This window comes from Lactuca serriola, chromosome 1, assembly GCF_051521515.1.
Source record: "Lactuca serriola cultivar US96UC23 chromosome 1, Lser_US96UC23_V15, whole genome shotgun sequence".
NCBI classification, from domain to species: Eukaryota; Viridiplantae; Streptophyta; class Magnoliopsida; order Asterales; family Asteraceae; genus Lactuca; species Lactuca serriola.
In genome coordinates, this window is record NC_136408.1 from 23,399,941 (window position 1) to 23,414,084 (window position 14,144).

The 14,144-nt window shown below is 33.4% G+C and overlaps 1 protein-coding gene and 1 pseudogene across 1 annotated transcript; one reads left to right on the forward strand and one right to left on the reverse strand.

The window, feature by feature from the left end:
- Positions 1-5,731: 5,731 nt before the first annotated feature.
- LOC145073639 (uncharacterized) lies at positions 5,732-11,101 on the forward strand. Its single transcript, XM_079020191.1, has 17 exons — positions 5,732-6,268; positions 6,792-7,151; positions 7,239-7,379; positions 7,474-7,606; positions 7,689-7,802; positions 8,009-8,082; positions 8,187-8,261; positions 8,352-8,444; positions 8,544-8,604; positions 8,692-9,024; positions 9,111-9,237; positions 9,364-9,463; positions 9,584-9,653; positions 9,752-9,904; positions 9,977-10,072; positions 10,152-10,471; positions 10,543-11,101. The coding sequence occupies exons 1-17, from the start codon at positions 6,176-6,178 to the stop codon at positions 10,726-10,728; spliced, it is 2,529 nt and encodes an 842-aa protein (XP_078876317.1). The 5' UTR covers positions 5,732-6,175; the 3' UTR covers positions 10,729-11,101.
- Positions 11,102-12,559: 1,458 nt separating this feature from the next.
- Positions 12,560-14,144, reverse strand: LOC145052489 (putative 1-acyl-sn-glycerol-3-phosphate acyltransferase 5 pseudogene; annotated as a pseudogene).

Consider the following 14,144-nt stretch of genomic DNA (forward strand, 5'->3'; position numbering starts at 1 on the left):
AACTAACTTCCAAGGCACTCTTCCTAGGATCATCCTCATTCCCACACCACTAGTTGCTTTTGTGCATGCTTGTTGTACACAATACGGGGTCAGACAGCCTGTCGAATAATTGAATTTGCCCTAAGCCCACAACCAAACAAGGAACATGAACTAAGGCTAAGTCAATCATTCCGAGACTATTTAACCCCGACCATATAAAACTAATCAACATGAACACACTAATCACATAATGAAGTAACATATAGCACACAATTCCATATATCATAAGGCATCACCGAAATTAGACACTTCTATCTAACGGTCCATATAAGAATCCTAGATTAACTATTAGCATGCTTCTCTAACAATTCATATATATCATCAAGTTCAAATTCAACACAAAATAATGGGTATGGGTATTTTGGGAACCACTCTCCTTTTTCTGGCTTTGACTGATTGTACATTTGCATCTTCTTTTAAGTAAATGTTCACGTTCCAGATCCCAAGCCAATAATCAAACAAGAATATGACAAGAGATCGATCCCATGTACTTAACCCAACACTTTTATTATAAATTCTTTTTCAAAAACGTTTTTATTAAAATTCTTGGATCCTAGTTTGAGTTTAGATTCACACAAGTGCTCCTCCAATTCGCTCAAACTAGGGCTCTGATACCAACTTGAAACATCCCATTTTCACGACCATATTTTTTATTTTTATTAAGGTAAAACTTCCTAATTATAAATCCATTATAAGGAAAAACCATTTATTCCCAATTACATTTATTGAAAATCAAAGTATTTAAACGAACACAAAATCCTCAATGTTGTTGATGACTGTGTACAGTTCCGCCTTTGCCTTCCCACGATCATCGATAGAACCTGATAACATAAACAAATGGGTAAGCACAAATCTTAGTGAATTTCACCCAAAATACCCTATACGATAAACATACAAGCATGCATAATGGTCCACAATCATCAGATTGGAATGCCCAGGCCCAATCAGTCATCAGACTGGAATGCCAACATGCAACAGGTCCAATCAGTCACCGAACTGGAATACCTAGGGTTTGTTGGCCTACCGCCTCAACCCAACTGCTCTTCCCAAGCCTTCGTGCCCACGGATTACATCCGACTCACAACGGGTATCTTGCCCTACAATACAAATCAGGACCGCCTCAACCCACTACGACAATATGTCGACATATAAACAATCAAGGATCAAGTAGGCACATAATACAGGAAAACATCAATCATACAACTCACTACCGCCTACTATTCCTCTCACATCACACTTTTCTACTACCAACTAACCTCATGAAATGAGTAACCATATGTGAGATAGCCACCCGAACAGATGATCCTACCCTAGAGCCACAACTAAACAAGGAACATGCAAGAAAGCCTAGATCAAGAGTTCTTAGGCTATCCTACATGACTACATACAACCCTTAGGGCACTCCACTAGATGATAAGCAGTCTACTAGCACTTTAACTAACATACCATTACCACAACATCCTATCATATAAGGATATATACACATATCTAGCAGATCACTATAACACAACAACATCCTATATACCACGATATAGATCTAACAGGTCATCACAACATAACAACTTCTTATATACCGAGATACATAACCTAGCGAGTCAAAATTGGTGCCTTTGACCCACAAGTATAGTGAGGAAAACTCACCTCATAGTCTGACGGAATAGCCGAACAACATGCTACTCTGAATACCAACTCTACAAGTCACCTATACAACAAATAGTGACCAAATCTCAAACCACAGCTCAAAATACCAAAAATGCCCTTAAGTCAAACTTGGTCAACCCTTGATCAAAGGTCAAAGTAAAAAAGTCAAGAAGTCAAACTGACTGAGTACGCTAAGCGTACTCAGTAACTACGCCCAACGTAGTGCATCATTGACCAAAACACGGGACCTTGACCAGGTACGTGCAATGCACCCCTTGGTATGCTAAGCGTACTACATCTGGACACTCTCATTCTCATTAAGTGCTTATTCCTTAAGGCCTTTCCATGCAAACTCAAATGTAGACCAAAAACATCGACTTAAGTCATAAAGTTTCCACTTTTATGACTTTCCATGGCTAGAAAAGGTCCAAAAGCTAAAAACCTGACTTATTAACCCTTTAAGACATCATAACTCTTACATGGAAGGGATAAAAGGACCACGATCACATTTTTATGGTTCCTAATAGATCCATAATGGATAAAGTTTCCAACTTTATCTATTAGGATGGTGCAAACAATCAAGATCTAGTCTTTAAGTCTCAAAGTGACCAAAAGTGCATCTTTCTCAACTTAATCTATTAAGTCCAAGTCTCCAACATTCAGATCCGAATCAATATGATGTTTAGATGGATAAAGTTTCCAACTTTATTCATAACAAGGTCACAAAATTTCAAGATCTAAACTTTATGCACTAAAGTGACCACAAGCTCATAACACCCAAAACTAGCTAGATCTAACAAATGTATCATCAAGATTCAAGCTTTATACCTTAAGAAGAAAGATCAAGGTGAACAAGGTCTAGATCTATAAGCTACAATGCAACCAACACTTCTTCAATGGGCTCCTTCTTTTTTACAATATACACTAAGAACACTCGAAAGCACTCAAAAACTTAGGGTTAGAGAGGATGGAGGATGAAGGTAATAAGGGTTTGAAATGAGTTGAGGTCTTTAAATAGGGTCCAAGACCCAAATATTAGGGTTTGCATCAAGCTTGTGTACACCTACCGTACTCCTGGTATGACCAACGTACCAGGTTGAACCTCCGATTAGCCATGCCTAGTACGCCCAACGTACTAGCCTAAACCCAAAAACCTTCATAACTTCTAACGGTCATAAGTTATTCGTTCCAACTCCATTTTCGTTGATTTTCATATCCTTAGAAAAGTATTGAAGAACCCCACAATATTATCTAGATATCTTGGACTAAAAACGTATCGAACAAAAATCCATATTTCATGCAAGAACCCGACCTATGACTTTCCCCTTTTTACCCTTCGGCTCAATACACAGTTCAAGGGTTAAATCTCTTAATCATCATTACCTCCTTTCATAAGAAGTAAGGACTAAGATTTACTTCCTGAAGGACCAAAGCCTTTACATAATCGACTTCCAGTCCATGACCCATATATGGAAGGAAACATAATGTTATAGACCTGGTATTGGTTTGACAATAGGTGGCTTGTGTTAGCTGTTTCTATTGTTGAGGTTGCTGTTGAGTTCTGCTGTTTAACCAAATGAGTTTTCTCACTATACTACATGTGATAGTATATGTCCTTGTATGCTAGGATATAGGTACTGTCAGGTTATGTTTGTTTGTGTAGAATGGTTAGTCTGTTGTTTGATTTGTTTGCTATATGATGTTCATATGTTTTATTTAGGATTTGATGATAAGATCAACTTTAGTGTTGCGAGTCTAGATACTCATATATAGGAATTGATTGCAAGATCAACTTAAGTGTTGTGAGTCTAAATACTCGATGCTTGTTAGGCAGATCGGTCTTTGTGCTGAGAGCCTTGGTTGTATGCTTGTATGTATATTGTTGTATACGGTATTTTAGGGAACTCACTAAGCTTTGTGCTTACAGTTGTCGATTAAAAGTTTTTCAAATACTTCATCAGATCGTGGGATGGCGACACATCATCAATTCTATGATTTGAGATTTTACGATGCTTATCTTTATAACTCTAATTTTTTATTATGGTTTATGAACAAATGATTTTTTCTTGAATATAATTATATGAAAATGAGTGTTAATTCTAATTTAAAAATAAAATATTCATTTGGAAAATCTGGACGTTATAATTAAAATCTAAACATATACAAAAAAACCATGCATTGCGAAATTGACATACAAGGATCGAGAAAGATTCACATATTGCAAAACACCTTTACTCAACCTTAAACCAAAGTGTTTTTAACCTATGTACCACATGTAAACTGTCGAACAAAATATTGATCTAACTATGGATATATGCATTGCTAAATAGACAAGCATCTATAGTGATTCAACAATTATAAAATTAATCTAAAACATAAAACAAATTCTATTTCATATATCCACTGCACATGACATGCTTCAGATGAAATAATGCTGTAAATCTAAAAATATATTGAATCAAACATTGCAAAAATTGAAATTCATATATTCCCGAATGAAAAACCCAAAACACATTTGATTTTACACACTCACTATATCCTCTTTAATAAATGAAGGTTTTTTTTGCCACATATTAATCTCTCATAAATTTTGACACTTGTCATTTTGTGGTATTTTTGAAATAAATATTATCCACTTGTTAATTTTTGGTTTGTTTTAATTTTTAAAATTAAAGGGCGTGTTTGGAAAAAGTAGCTGTTAGCTGGAAGCGGGTAGCGGTTAGCTGGTATCAGGTAGCTGGTAGCATGTAGCAGATAGCTAGTAACGAGAAGCTGTAGCTTTTATTTGTTATATAAATGTTTGACAAAAGTAGCTCGAAGCTTTTAAAATATATAAAATTACATAAAAAGACAATTGATTAAAAATAAATAAATATATAAATATATTTTAAAGGGTAATTATGGAATATGATTTCAAAAACTCATGAGCGTTTTGTTAAACGCTACATTAAGTAGCTTTTAGAATCGGGGCGTTTTGTTAAAACTAAAAGCTAAACGCTCGTACTGCCAAACGAAACTTTTGTTTAAACTAGAACGTTTTATCAAAAGCTAAAAGCTAAAAGCTCTTAAACGTTTTCAAAAGCTTTGTGCCAAACACGCCCAAAGTCATATACTTATATATGTAAAGTATTAAACATCATATATATGATATTAAATTGTAATAAATATGTTTCTTCTTTAATTTAAAGTTGTACATTAAAAAATATTTTTTGTTTACATTTTAATGTTTAATCTTTTTTAAAACAATCTGTGTAATACACGAATTTCACACCTAGTATAACATATATAACATGTTATATCATTGTGTAAACAAATCCACCAAAATAATGACATATGTATTGCGGAATATATGTTCATCAATTATTATAGATTCGAAAACTATATATAGCATGCTCTAAATTTTGTAAACAAATCAACCAAAATAATGACATATGCATTGCGGAATATACGTTCATCGACTATCAAAGACTCAAACAAACCTAAGGAAAAAAACTCAACATTCAAGTTCAAAATAATCATAAACTTGATTTGATGCCATTTGTTCGAAAAATTGTTCTATCGACCTTTCAAAATCCATAAGAGATTTCAATACCAAATTACGAAATAATATGAAACATATGAGCAACGTAACGTTTAGAGCTGGAAGACTATAACTGAGGCATTTCAAAATCACAATGCTCATAATTACAAAATAAATGTGTATTTTCATCTAATTATTAAAAGGAATACATTTTGTTTTGAAAGAGTAATTTTCTCTTAAACAACATAAATTGTAATCTAAATTAAGATTCTATATTAAATACTTTTTGTAGATATCTTTTCCAAAAGAACTATTCAAAAACATAGGATAGCAAATATTTTGTAGGATCTACATAGATAAGATCACGCGTAATGACACTTTAATGTACAAATACAACAAATATATATACAAACCGTGTTGGATTACTTCTGCCAATTTGATAATAAATTAATAATTTATACACATATAATCATGACGAAATAAATTTATCAAAAAGAAAAAAAGAAAAAAAAAATCTGCTCCACCCACACCCACACCCACTCGCCTTTTACCATCATCTCCATTTCTTCCTCCTCCTTAAAGAATCCTACACTCCTCTCTCTCATCGAAAACCCAACACACAGCTGCCCTTTATAAAGAACAACTTTAACTCCTTAACTACGAAGACACTGTTTGATTTGGTCCAAAATCGATTGTTTCTACAAGCCGGCGACCGAAGAAGAAACAAGAATTAGTCTACTTTTTACAGCTCCGCGAATTTAACGCCATTCAGTCGTTGTGTAATATAGTATTTCGAGTTTGTTATGTTGTCTAAATCATAAGAGCAGTTCATATCCGAAACCCATTTTGTTTTTTCGAGAATAATGCGAGAAAGATTGGGAGTTTTATTAACGGTGGGGTCGCCGATCTGGGAATCATTGTTAGCTGCGATTTGATGGTGCCGGTTACTTCGCCGGAGAAGATTCAACACATTTAATGGAGTTCAAGATTCGTTGTAGGAGTAATGGTAATAGTAGATGTGCTGTTTTTTCCAGACGAAAATGTTGGACTGAGCTATTACTTCTACAGGTAAAATCTCAATCATGTTTTTTCGTCTTTTAGAGTTAATTTGTCTTTTCAGTACTGTTATCAATGGAAATTCTAGGGTTTTATTTATTTATCCATTTTTTTTGTATTTGAAAGATTGAAGCTTTCAAAATCTTCAATGGAACTGTTCACGCCCTTTCTCACCTCAGCAGTTTTTGGTTAAAAAAATCGAAGCTTTCTTGGTCTTTAATTACTATTTTGTCTGTAATATACTCTTTTACTGTTTCAATTTAATCTTTCTTATGTTTGTACGACTACTTCTTTATAAACGAAAATTAGGGTTTGCTAAATCCGGTCCCTTTTTGGATATTAGAGTTTAAATTTGAGATGCTTCAAGTGAATTCATGATGGGCTATCGTCATTGTACGCTTTAGAGATCTGTGTGTGTATCTAATAAAAAAAATAGAAAATTTACAGTTTTAGAAAATCCAAATTTCGTACTTCACATCCTTTTTATGTTTCTTTTAGCTACAATAATTGATCGATTTTTTGTTGTACATTTCAGATTCTATTACTCCTGGTATTTTTGGACATCATTCAAGCAAAATATAACGATAAAGAATTGCAGTGGAGAGAGCCAGAAACGGGTGCTGAAAATGTTGCATCACATTCTTGTATTCATGATGAAATAATTGAACAAAGAAGAAAGAAACCAGGAAACAAAGTTTATTCAGTAACTCCACAGGTTTATCAAGCTCCTGATACCTCAGAACCTCTTCACCACACAGGAAGGGCATTATTGGAAATTCAAAAAGTTTCAAGTTTGCCCAAGAATGCAAAGCAACCTATCCGAATTTATTTAAACTATGATGCTGTGGGTCACTCACCTGCTAGAGACTGCAGGAAAGTTGGGGATATAGTGAAAGTGAGTTTAACCAAACAAAAATCTTGAAACTTATTCACTTTTTTTTTATTTAATATAAATTTCTTAATTATTTTTTTTTTCTTTCAGTTAGGTGAACCCCCTGCAGCTTCTAATTTGGGTACACCCTCTTGTAATCCTCAAAATGATCCACCAATTTATGGAGATTGCTGGTATAATTGCACTTCAGATGATATAGCAGGGGAGGATAAAAGGCATCGCCTTCGAAGGGTATTTTTCAAATTCACATTTTCCTTCTTGGGTTTTGTGTTATTCGTATGTTATTATGTTAAGGGTATAATCGTCTTTTTCATATGTTGATCAGGCTTTAGGGCAGACAGCAGATTGGTTTAGAAGAGCTTTAGCTGTTGAGCCTGTAAGAGGAAACTTGCGGTTAAGTGGTTACTCTGCATGTGGTCAAGATGGTGGTGTTCAACTCCCTCGTGAATATGTTGAAGGTAAATCTTGGTCAAAGTTTCACATTTGACCAATCTTTTTCATGATTTACAAAGATGACATTTTTTTTTAAAATCTTGACAGAGGGTGTTGCGGATGCTGATTTAGTTCTTTTGGTGACCACAAGACCGACATCTGGCAATACACTGGCATGGGCCGTAGCATGTGAACGTGATCAATGGGGTCGTGCAATTGCAGGTAATACAAAGTGTTTTCTGGATAAATGATGTTTAAAAAAGTATACTCGAGAAAAAGACAAAAAAAAAACTTTGGGAAATGGAAGGAAAGAGTAAATGAGAGTGAAAAAGCATATAAAGTTATAAAAGATTCTCCTTTGTTCTTTCTGTATTAAGTAAAAAAGAAACAACCATATATAGCTTACCAGATTAAGTCTGTTTGAACAGGGCATGTGAATGTTGCCCCTCGCCACTTGACCGCAGAAGCAGAAACACTACTTTCCGCTACACTCATACATGAAGTGAGTTTGGTTTCTTTTTATTATTATTATTATTTTTTTCGTAAAAAATTTATAAAGATGTGAGCTTTTTATAAAAAGTGTTCCTAATAAGTTTGGATTTGCAGGTGATGCATGTCCTTGGATTCGACCCTCATGCCTTTACACATTTTAGAGACGAGAGAAAAAGGAGGCGAACTCAGGTGAATTGTTAAATTCCAAAACTTTTTATATTTTTAAAATCCGAAACATGTTAAATTGATCATTGGTTTTCTTGTTCAAAATATTTTCAGGTTACCGAAACTGTAACGGATGAAAAACTTGGAAGGACAGTGACACGTGTCGTGCTCCCACGCGTTGTCATGCATTCACGCTATCATTACGGGGTACACTTCCCCCTTCTTTTACTTTTGTAGAAATATTCTATTTTTTTTTTTTGGATAAATAAGTCAAACGAATGAAGTATAAAAAACTTTTGTTGGCAGGCATTCTCCGAGAATTTCACCGGACTCGAGCTAGAAGACGGTGGAGGCCGTGGGACTTCAGGTATCTAAATAAGTGCTTAACCCATTAAGCTCATTAACTCAAAAAGAAACATCAATTCTGATTTCCCTAACTTTTTGTCTGAATCAGGATCTCATTGGGAAAAGAGACTTCTGATGAACGAGATCATGACTGGTTCAGTTGATACAAGATCAGTAGTTTCAAAGATGACATTGGCTCTATTAGAAGATAGTGGTTGGTATGAAGCTAATTACAGCATGGCAGATCATCTTGATTGGGGACATAACCAAGGAACCGAGTTTTTAACTTCCCCTTGTAACCTATGGAATGGGCCCTACCATTGCAACACAACACAGTTAACAGGGTGTACATATAACCGTGAAGCCGAGGGTTATTGCCCAATTGTAAATTATAGTGGTGATCTTCCTCTGTGGGCCCGTTATTTTCCTCAACCTAACAAAGGTGACTAAAAATGAGTATCTCATAACAAGTGTTTTTACTTTTTATAAAGTTGAAAAAGATTTTGACTTGGTGATTATTGATGACAGGTGGGCAGTCGTCATTGGCTGATTATTGCACGTATTTTGTAGCTTATTCTGATGGTTCGTGTATAGACACTAATAGTGCAAGGGAGCCTGATAGAATGTTGGGCGAAGTGCGTGGAAGTAACTCGAGGTGAGGGTTATATAATAATAATAATAATAATAATAATAATAATAATAATTGGGTAGATTTTTTTTGAATTATAATGTTTTAATAAGGAAAAATTTATGATTATGATTTAATTTCTATTTTGTGAAGGTGTATGTCCTCTTCGTTAGTGAGAAACGGATTTGTAAGAGGCTCTATGACACAAGGAAACGGTTGTTATCAACGAAGATGTACAAATAACACATTAGAGGTGCTTAAAGAATAACTTAAAGATATTTTATTTTTCTGGATAAATGATGCTTAAAGAATAAACAATATGTTAAATAAGTTTCTCCTATTTTATAATTCATAAATCGATGTCTGTTTTCAGGTTGCTGTTGATGGCATTTGGAGAACTTGCCCTGAAGCTGGGGGACCCATTCAGTTTCCTGGTTTTAATGGTAATTTTGTTTGTTATTCATATAATGATTATTGACATTATTTTTCTGTGATTTACACTGTTTATTTAGCACAATAGTTTTTTTATTTTTTTTTGTAGGTGAACTTATCTGCCCAGCATATCATGAACTCTGTAGCATAAACCCTATTTTGACATCCGGGCAGTGCCCGAATTCATGCAACTCCAATGGTGACTGCATTGATGGAAAATGTCACTGTTTTATCGGGTTCAATGGCCATGATTGTAGCAAACGTAACATTTTCTTTTCCCTTTTGACACTTTTTAATTTTTATTTCATTATATAAAACGAACGTATTTTTTCAGGATCCTGCCCAACCAATTGTAGTGGAAACGGGAAGTGCCTGAAAAACGGTATTTGCGAATGCAAAAACGGATACACCGGGATCGATTGCTCAACAGGTGAGTTTCAGTTCTCGATTGTTTTGAACATGTTAAAGTTGAGGGACTTGAAATGAAAATTTTGGACTTTATTATACAGCTGTTTGTGACGAACAATGTAGTCTTCATGGTGGGGTGTGTGACAACGGTGTTTGCGAATTCCGATGTTCCGATTACGCGGGTTACACATGTAGAAACACTTCAAAGGTTCTAGAAAGTCTGTCGATTTGTAAAGATGTGTTGATAAATGATGCAGAAGGGCAACATTGTGCACCAAGTGAATCCAGCATATTGCAGCAGCTTGAAGAAGTGGTGGTGATGCCAAATTATCATCGATTGTATCCAACTGGTGCTAGAAAAATTCTTAATATTTTTCGAGGGAGAAACTGCGATAAAGCTGCTAAAAGATTAGCTTGTTGGGTAAGCCTGTTTTTTCTTAAGATGTGTTTCCCTGGGTTTCTGTATTAAGTCGTTCTTTCTGTATTTTACAGATATCAATACAGAAATGTGAAAAAGATGGAGATAACAGATTGAGAGTGTGTCATTCAGCATGCCAAGCGTATAATTTGGCGTGTGGGGCATCGTTGGATTGCTCGGATCAAACCCTTTTTAGTGATGAAGGTGAAGGGGAAGGATTGTGTACGGGTTGGGGTGAAGAAATGGAATCATGGTTTTGAAGCAAAATCTTTTGTGTTAATCATATTGATTCCTTTTATGGGAGGGATCTTTGTAAATCATAGGCAGTTTTTTTTTTTTTTTTTTTTTTTTTTTTTTTTTTTTTTTTTTTTTTTTTAACCCGAGGTTAATTGTGTTTTCGGGAGGTTTACTTTTAACTGTATAATTGTAGGGAAATGTCATGGCACGAAGTGTTGATGGCTTTAGATTTAGGGGTTTGTTTTTTCTTTTTTTTTTCTCTCTAACCCAAGAGTTATTTGGATTTTTTGGGGTGGGGGTCCTTTTTATTGATGAAATCCTTTTGGAAGAAGAGGAATGTATGGATTAAAAGGAAAGATGAAAAAGAAATGCAAGGTTATGAAGATTTGTTGACTAGTGTTTATGTTGGTTATTACTTAGTTTATTTATATATGTTTAGAGGATATAAAATCGAGAAAATAACCACAATAGGTGGAGGCTCTTAATAAATAACCACCTTTTAAACTCAATAAAAAAAATCTTAATTTTCTCTTAAGAAGTTTGAAAAAAATACATATATTGTGAAATTATTGATGTATTTTAAAAATATGATTTTTTATCTACTGTTTTTTTTTGAAGTTTTTCTTTGTAGACAACTAAAAAAATTCATTTTGTATCATAGTAATTTTGTAGTGGGCTCATTACAAAATTACATGGGTTTTTTGTTTAAAGAATTAAGAGAATGAGGATGGTTATTTTGTTAAAAAAGCCTTCATATATTTGTGTATTTTTGAGATTTTCTTTTCCCAATTAGTTCCGTGATGCTAATGGCAACAAGTAGTAATGTTCGATTATAAGACTCGAGGGACTTTGGCGAACTTTCAGAATATTTAGAGGGAACAAGAACAAATAATGAGGATTACAAAAGATAATATACAACAAGATAACGTTTTTCAACTTTTAAAATGTTAATATTGTTTTTGAGAATGAATTATTCTCAATGCTTTTTAAGTTACTAACAAATTAAATTCTGTCGCGGCTAAGACTAAATTATTGAAATCGTTAATATGGTTTGTTCAAAAATTGATGTTTTGAATTATATTTATATATATAGGGCTGTAATGTAAAAAAATCAATACTTTTTTTATGTCTTAAAATAAGTATGTTGACAACTTGCCAAATGCCAATAGTTAATTCCCAAAAAATGGTGTGCATACTAGATATCTTGATGATGAAAATCATCTTTGTATTCATTTACGAATGAAATTGTTTCTTTGTAAGTGTTCATAGATGATTCTAGTAAAAACGACTTATATAAGGGTTTGACTTTTTTGTTATAAAAAAATACCAAGTATAATATAGTCCGGCGATTAGGATGAAAGCTTTCCAACTAGCTAGGTGGGTTGTGTTCAAAAACACGAAGTGTGTTTCTTTTGACTATTTCGATCTCAATAAGCTGTCAATTTCAATCAAATCAACTAATCAACATTACATATTTCATTAGAAGTATTATGTAATACATTTAATTTCTATAATTTAAAAGATTTAAAACCCATAAAAAAAGCTAATCAACATTACATATTTCATTAGAAGTATTATGTAATACATTTAATTTCTATAATTTAAAAGATTTAAAACCCATAAAAAAATTGATTCGTACAAACAATGTTTTTTCTCCATACATAAAAATACATGTTTTAAAATATTGTCTTGTACAACTCTATAAAAAGATTGTTGTGTACATAATTTTTTTTGTACGAATCACTATCCAATAAAAAAGAGTTATAAAAATCGAATCAAATAAAAGCCCTTGAATTCACCAACCAAAAACAATATATAAGTTTCAACATGTAAAAACTTAATTGTTGCATTTCATTAAACCAACTTCTTTCCATATACAAACAATTTCACATATTCAATAACCGGAGAAGGACGAAAGCCAGAATTCGTAGCAAAAGTAAGGTAGGCACAAGTTACACCAATGTATATTTTGAACCAAACAGATGAGAAAAATGTAAGATATGTAAATAAACAAGTAGTCCCTATAACTATTATGCAATTTATCACACATTTTATTGTTGAGAGCTCTTGTTCGGTTCCTTCGTTTTCAAAATGACCACGTGTAATGAAATCGGATAGTAATTGGTCTTTGAGTTGAAATGACTGTAATAGCCATGCATTGGACTCCTTTTGTGAAGTCGGGATATCGTCTAGGGGGACGCGTCGAACATGGATATGAACTTCAGACGGTTCTATTCCAAAAACATTGTCCAAGAAGGTGGGACACCGGTTTTTGTAAGCTATTGTCAAGTCGTATACTGAAACCATAATGCGAATGTGAGAACACATGTAATATATATATATATATATATATATATATATATATATATATATATATATATATATATATATATATATATATATATATATATATATATATATATATCAAATAATGATGGTATTTGCAAGAGAAAGATAGATCAAAATTTAATTTGCAAATTGGGAAAAGGTCGCAATTTGGAAGATATATATGTTAGGGATAACCAAATGAATAATAAGCTTTGATGATATAAATTATGGACTTTATGAGATATGTATAAGATATTTTATAAAAGTTATAGAGAATGTAGAACCTGCATCCAAAGACCCCCTCAAGATTTCCAAACAAGCATGAAAACCTCTTGTTTTAGGAAGCAACACATTCTTGAGAATAGGCAACCCATTTTCAGCAGCAAATTTTTGGCTTTTTATGCATTTTTGCTCTCTGTTTATCAAATAGAAAACAAAGCAATTCAAATACATATAAAATATAACTTTACATGCTTTAAACTATGCAATAAAAAACAAAAAACAAAAAGGATATCTAATATAATATGCATTACGTGAAATCAGTTCCTTCGGGAAAAACAGCAAGCCACAATGGATCTGAATGATTTGTAAAAGTTGACAACATCTTTTGCATGTTACTTTCATCAACTTCCCATTTTCTTTCAACTGAAATATACTCCAAAATATGCAATGCCCAACCAAATAAAGGTAATTTCATCAAGCTGCTTTTAAGTACATATCTGACGCAACTTATGGACCCCTTTCTCAATGCAAGATCCCAAAGATACATCCAATCAACTTCTGTTTTGTGGTTAGCAATAAGAAGAACACGTTCCTTTTCTGGAACAGTTTCTCCAGAGAAAACAACTTTAGTTTCGTTGATCTTTTCAAATAAGAATGGCCATAAAGATAGCCAAATTCCATAAAAGAAAGACAATGCCTTTCTGCTATAATGTATGCTGAAAAATCGGGGAAAAACTGCAGCAGGAGTGCCTAAAAAAACGATAAATACAAAGGCAGTCGAAAGATAAACAACCAAGCATACAAAACCCCTTATGGCCCTTTGAAAAGTCAAAGGGTAGTTCTTTAATCCACCATCGGAGTCTGAGTTTGAAGTCTTACACGCATCCAT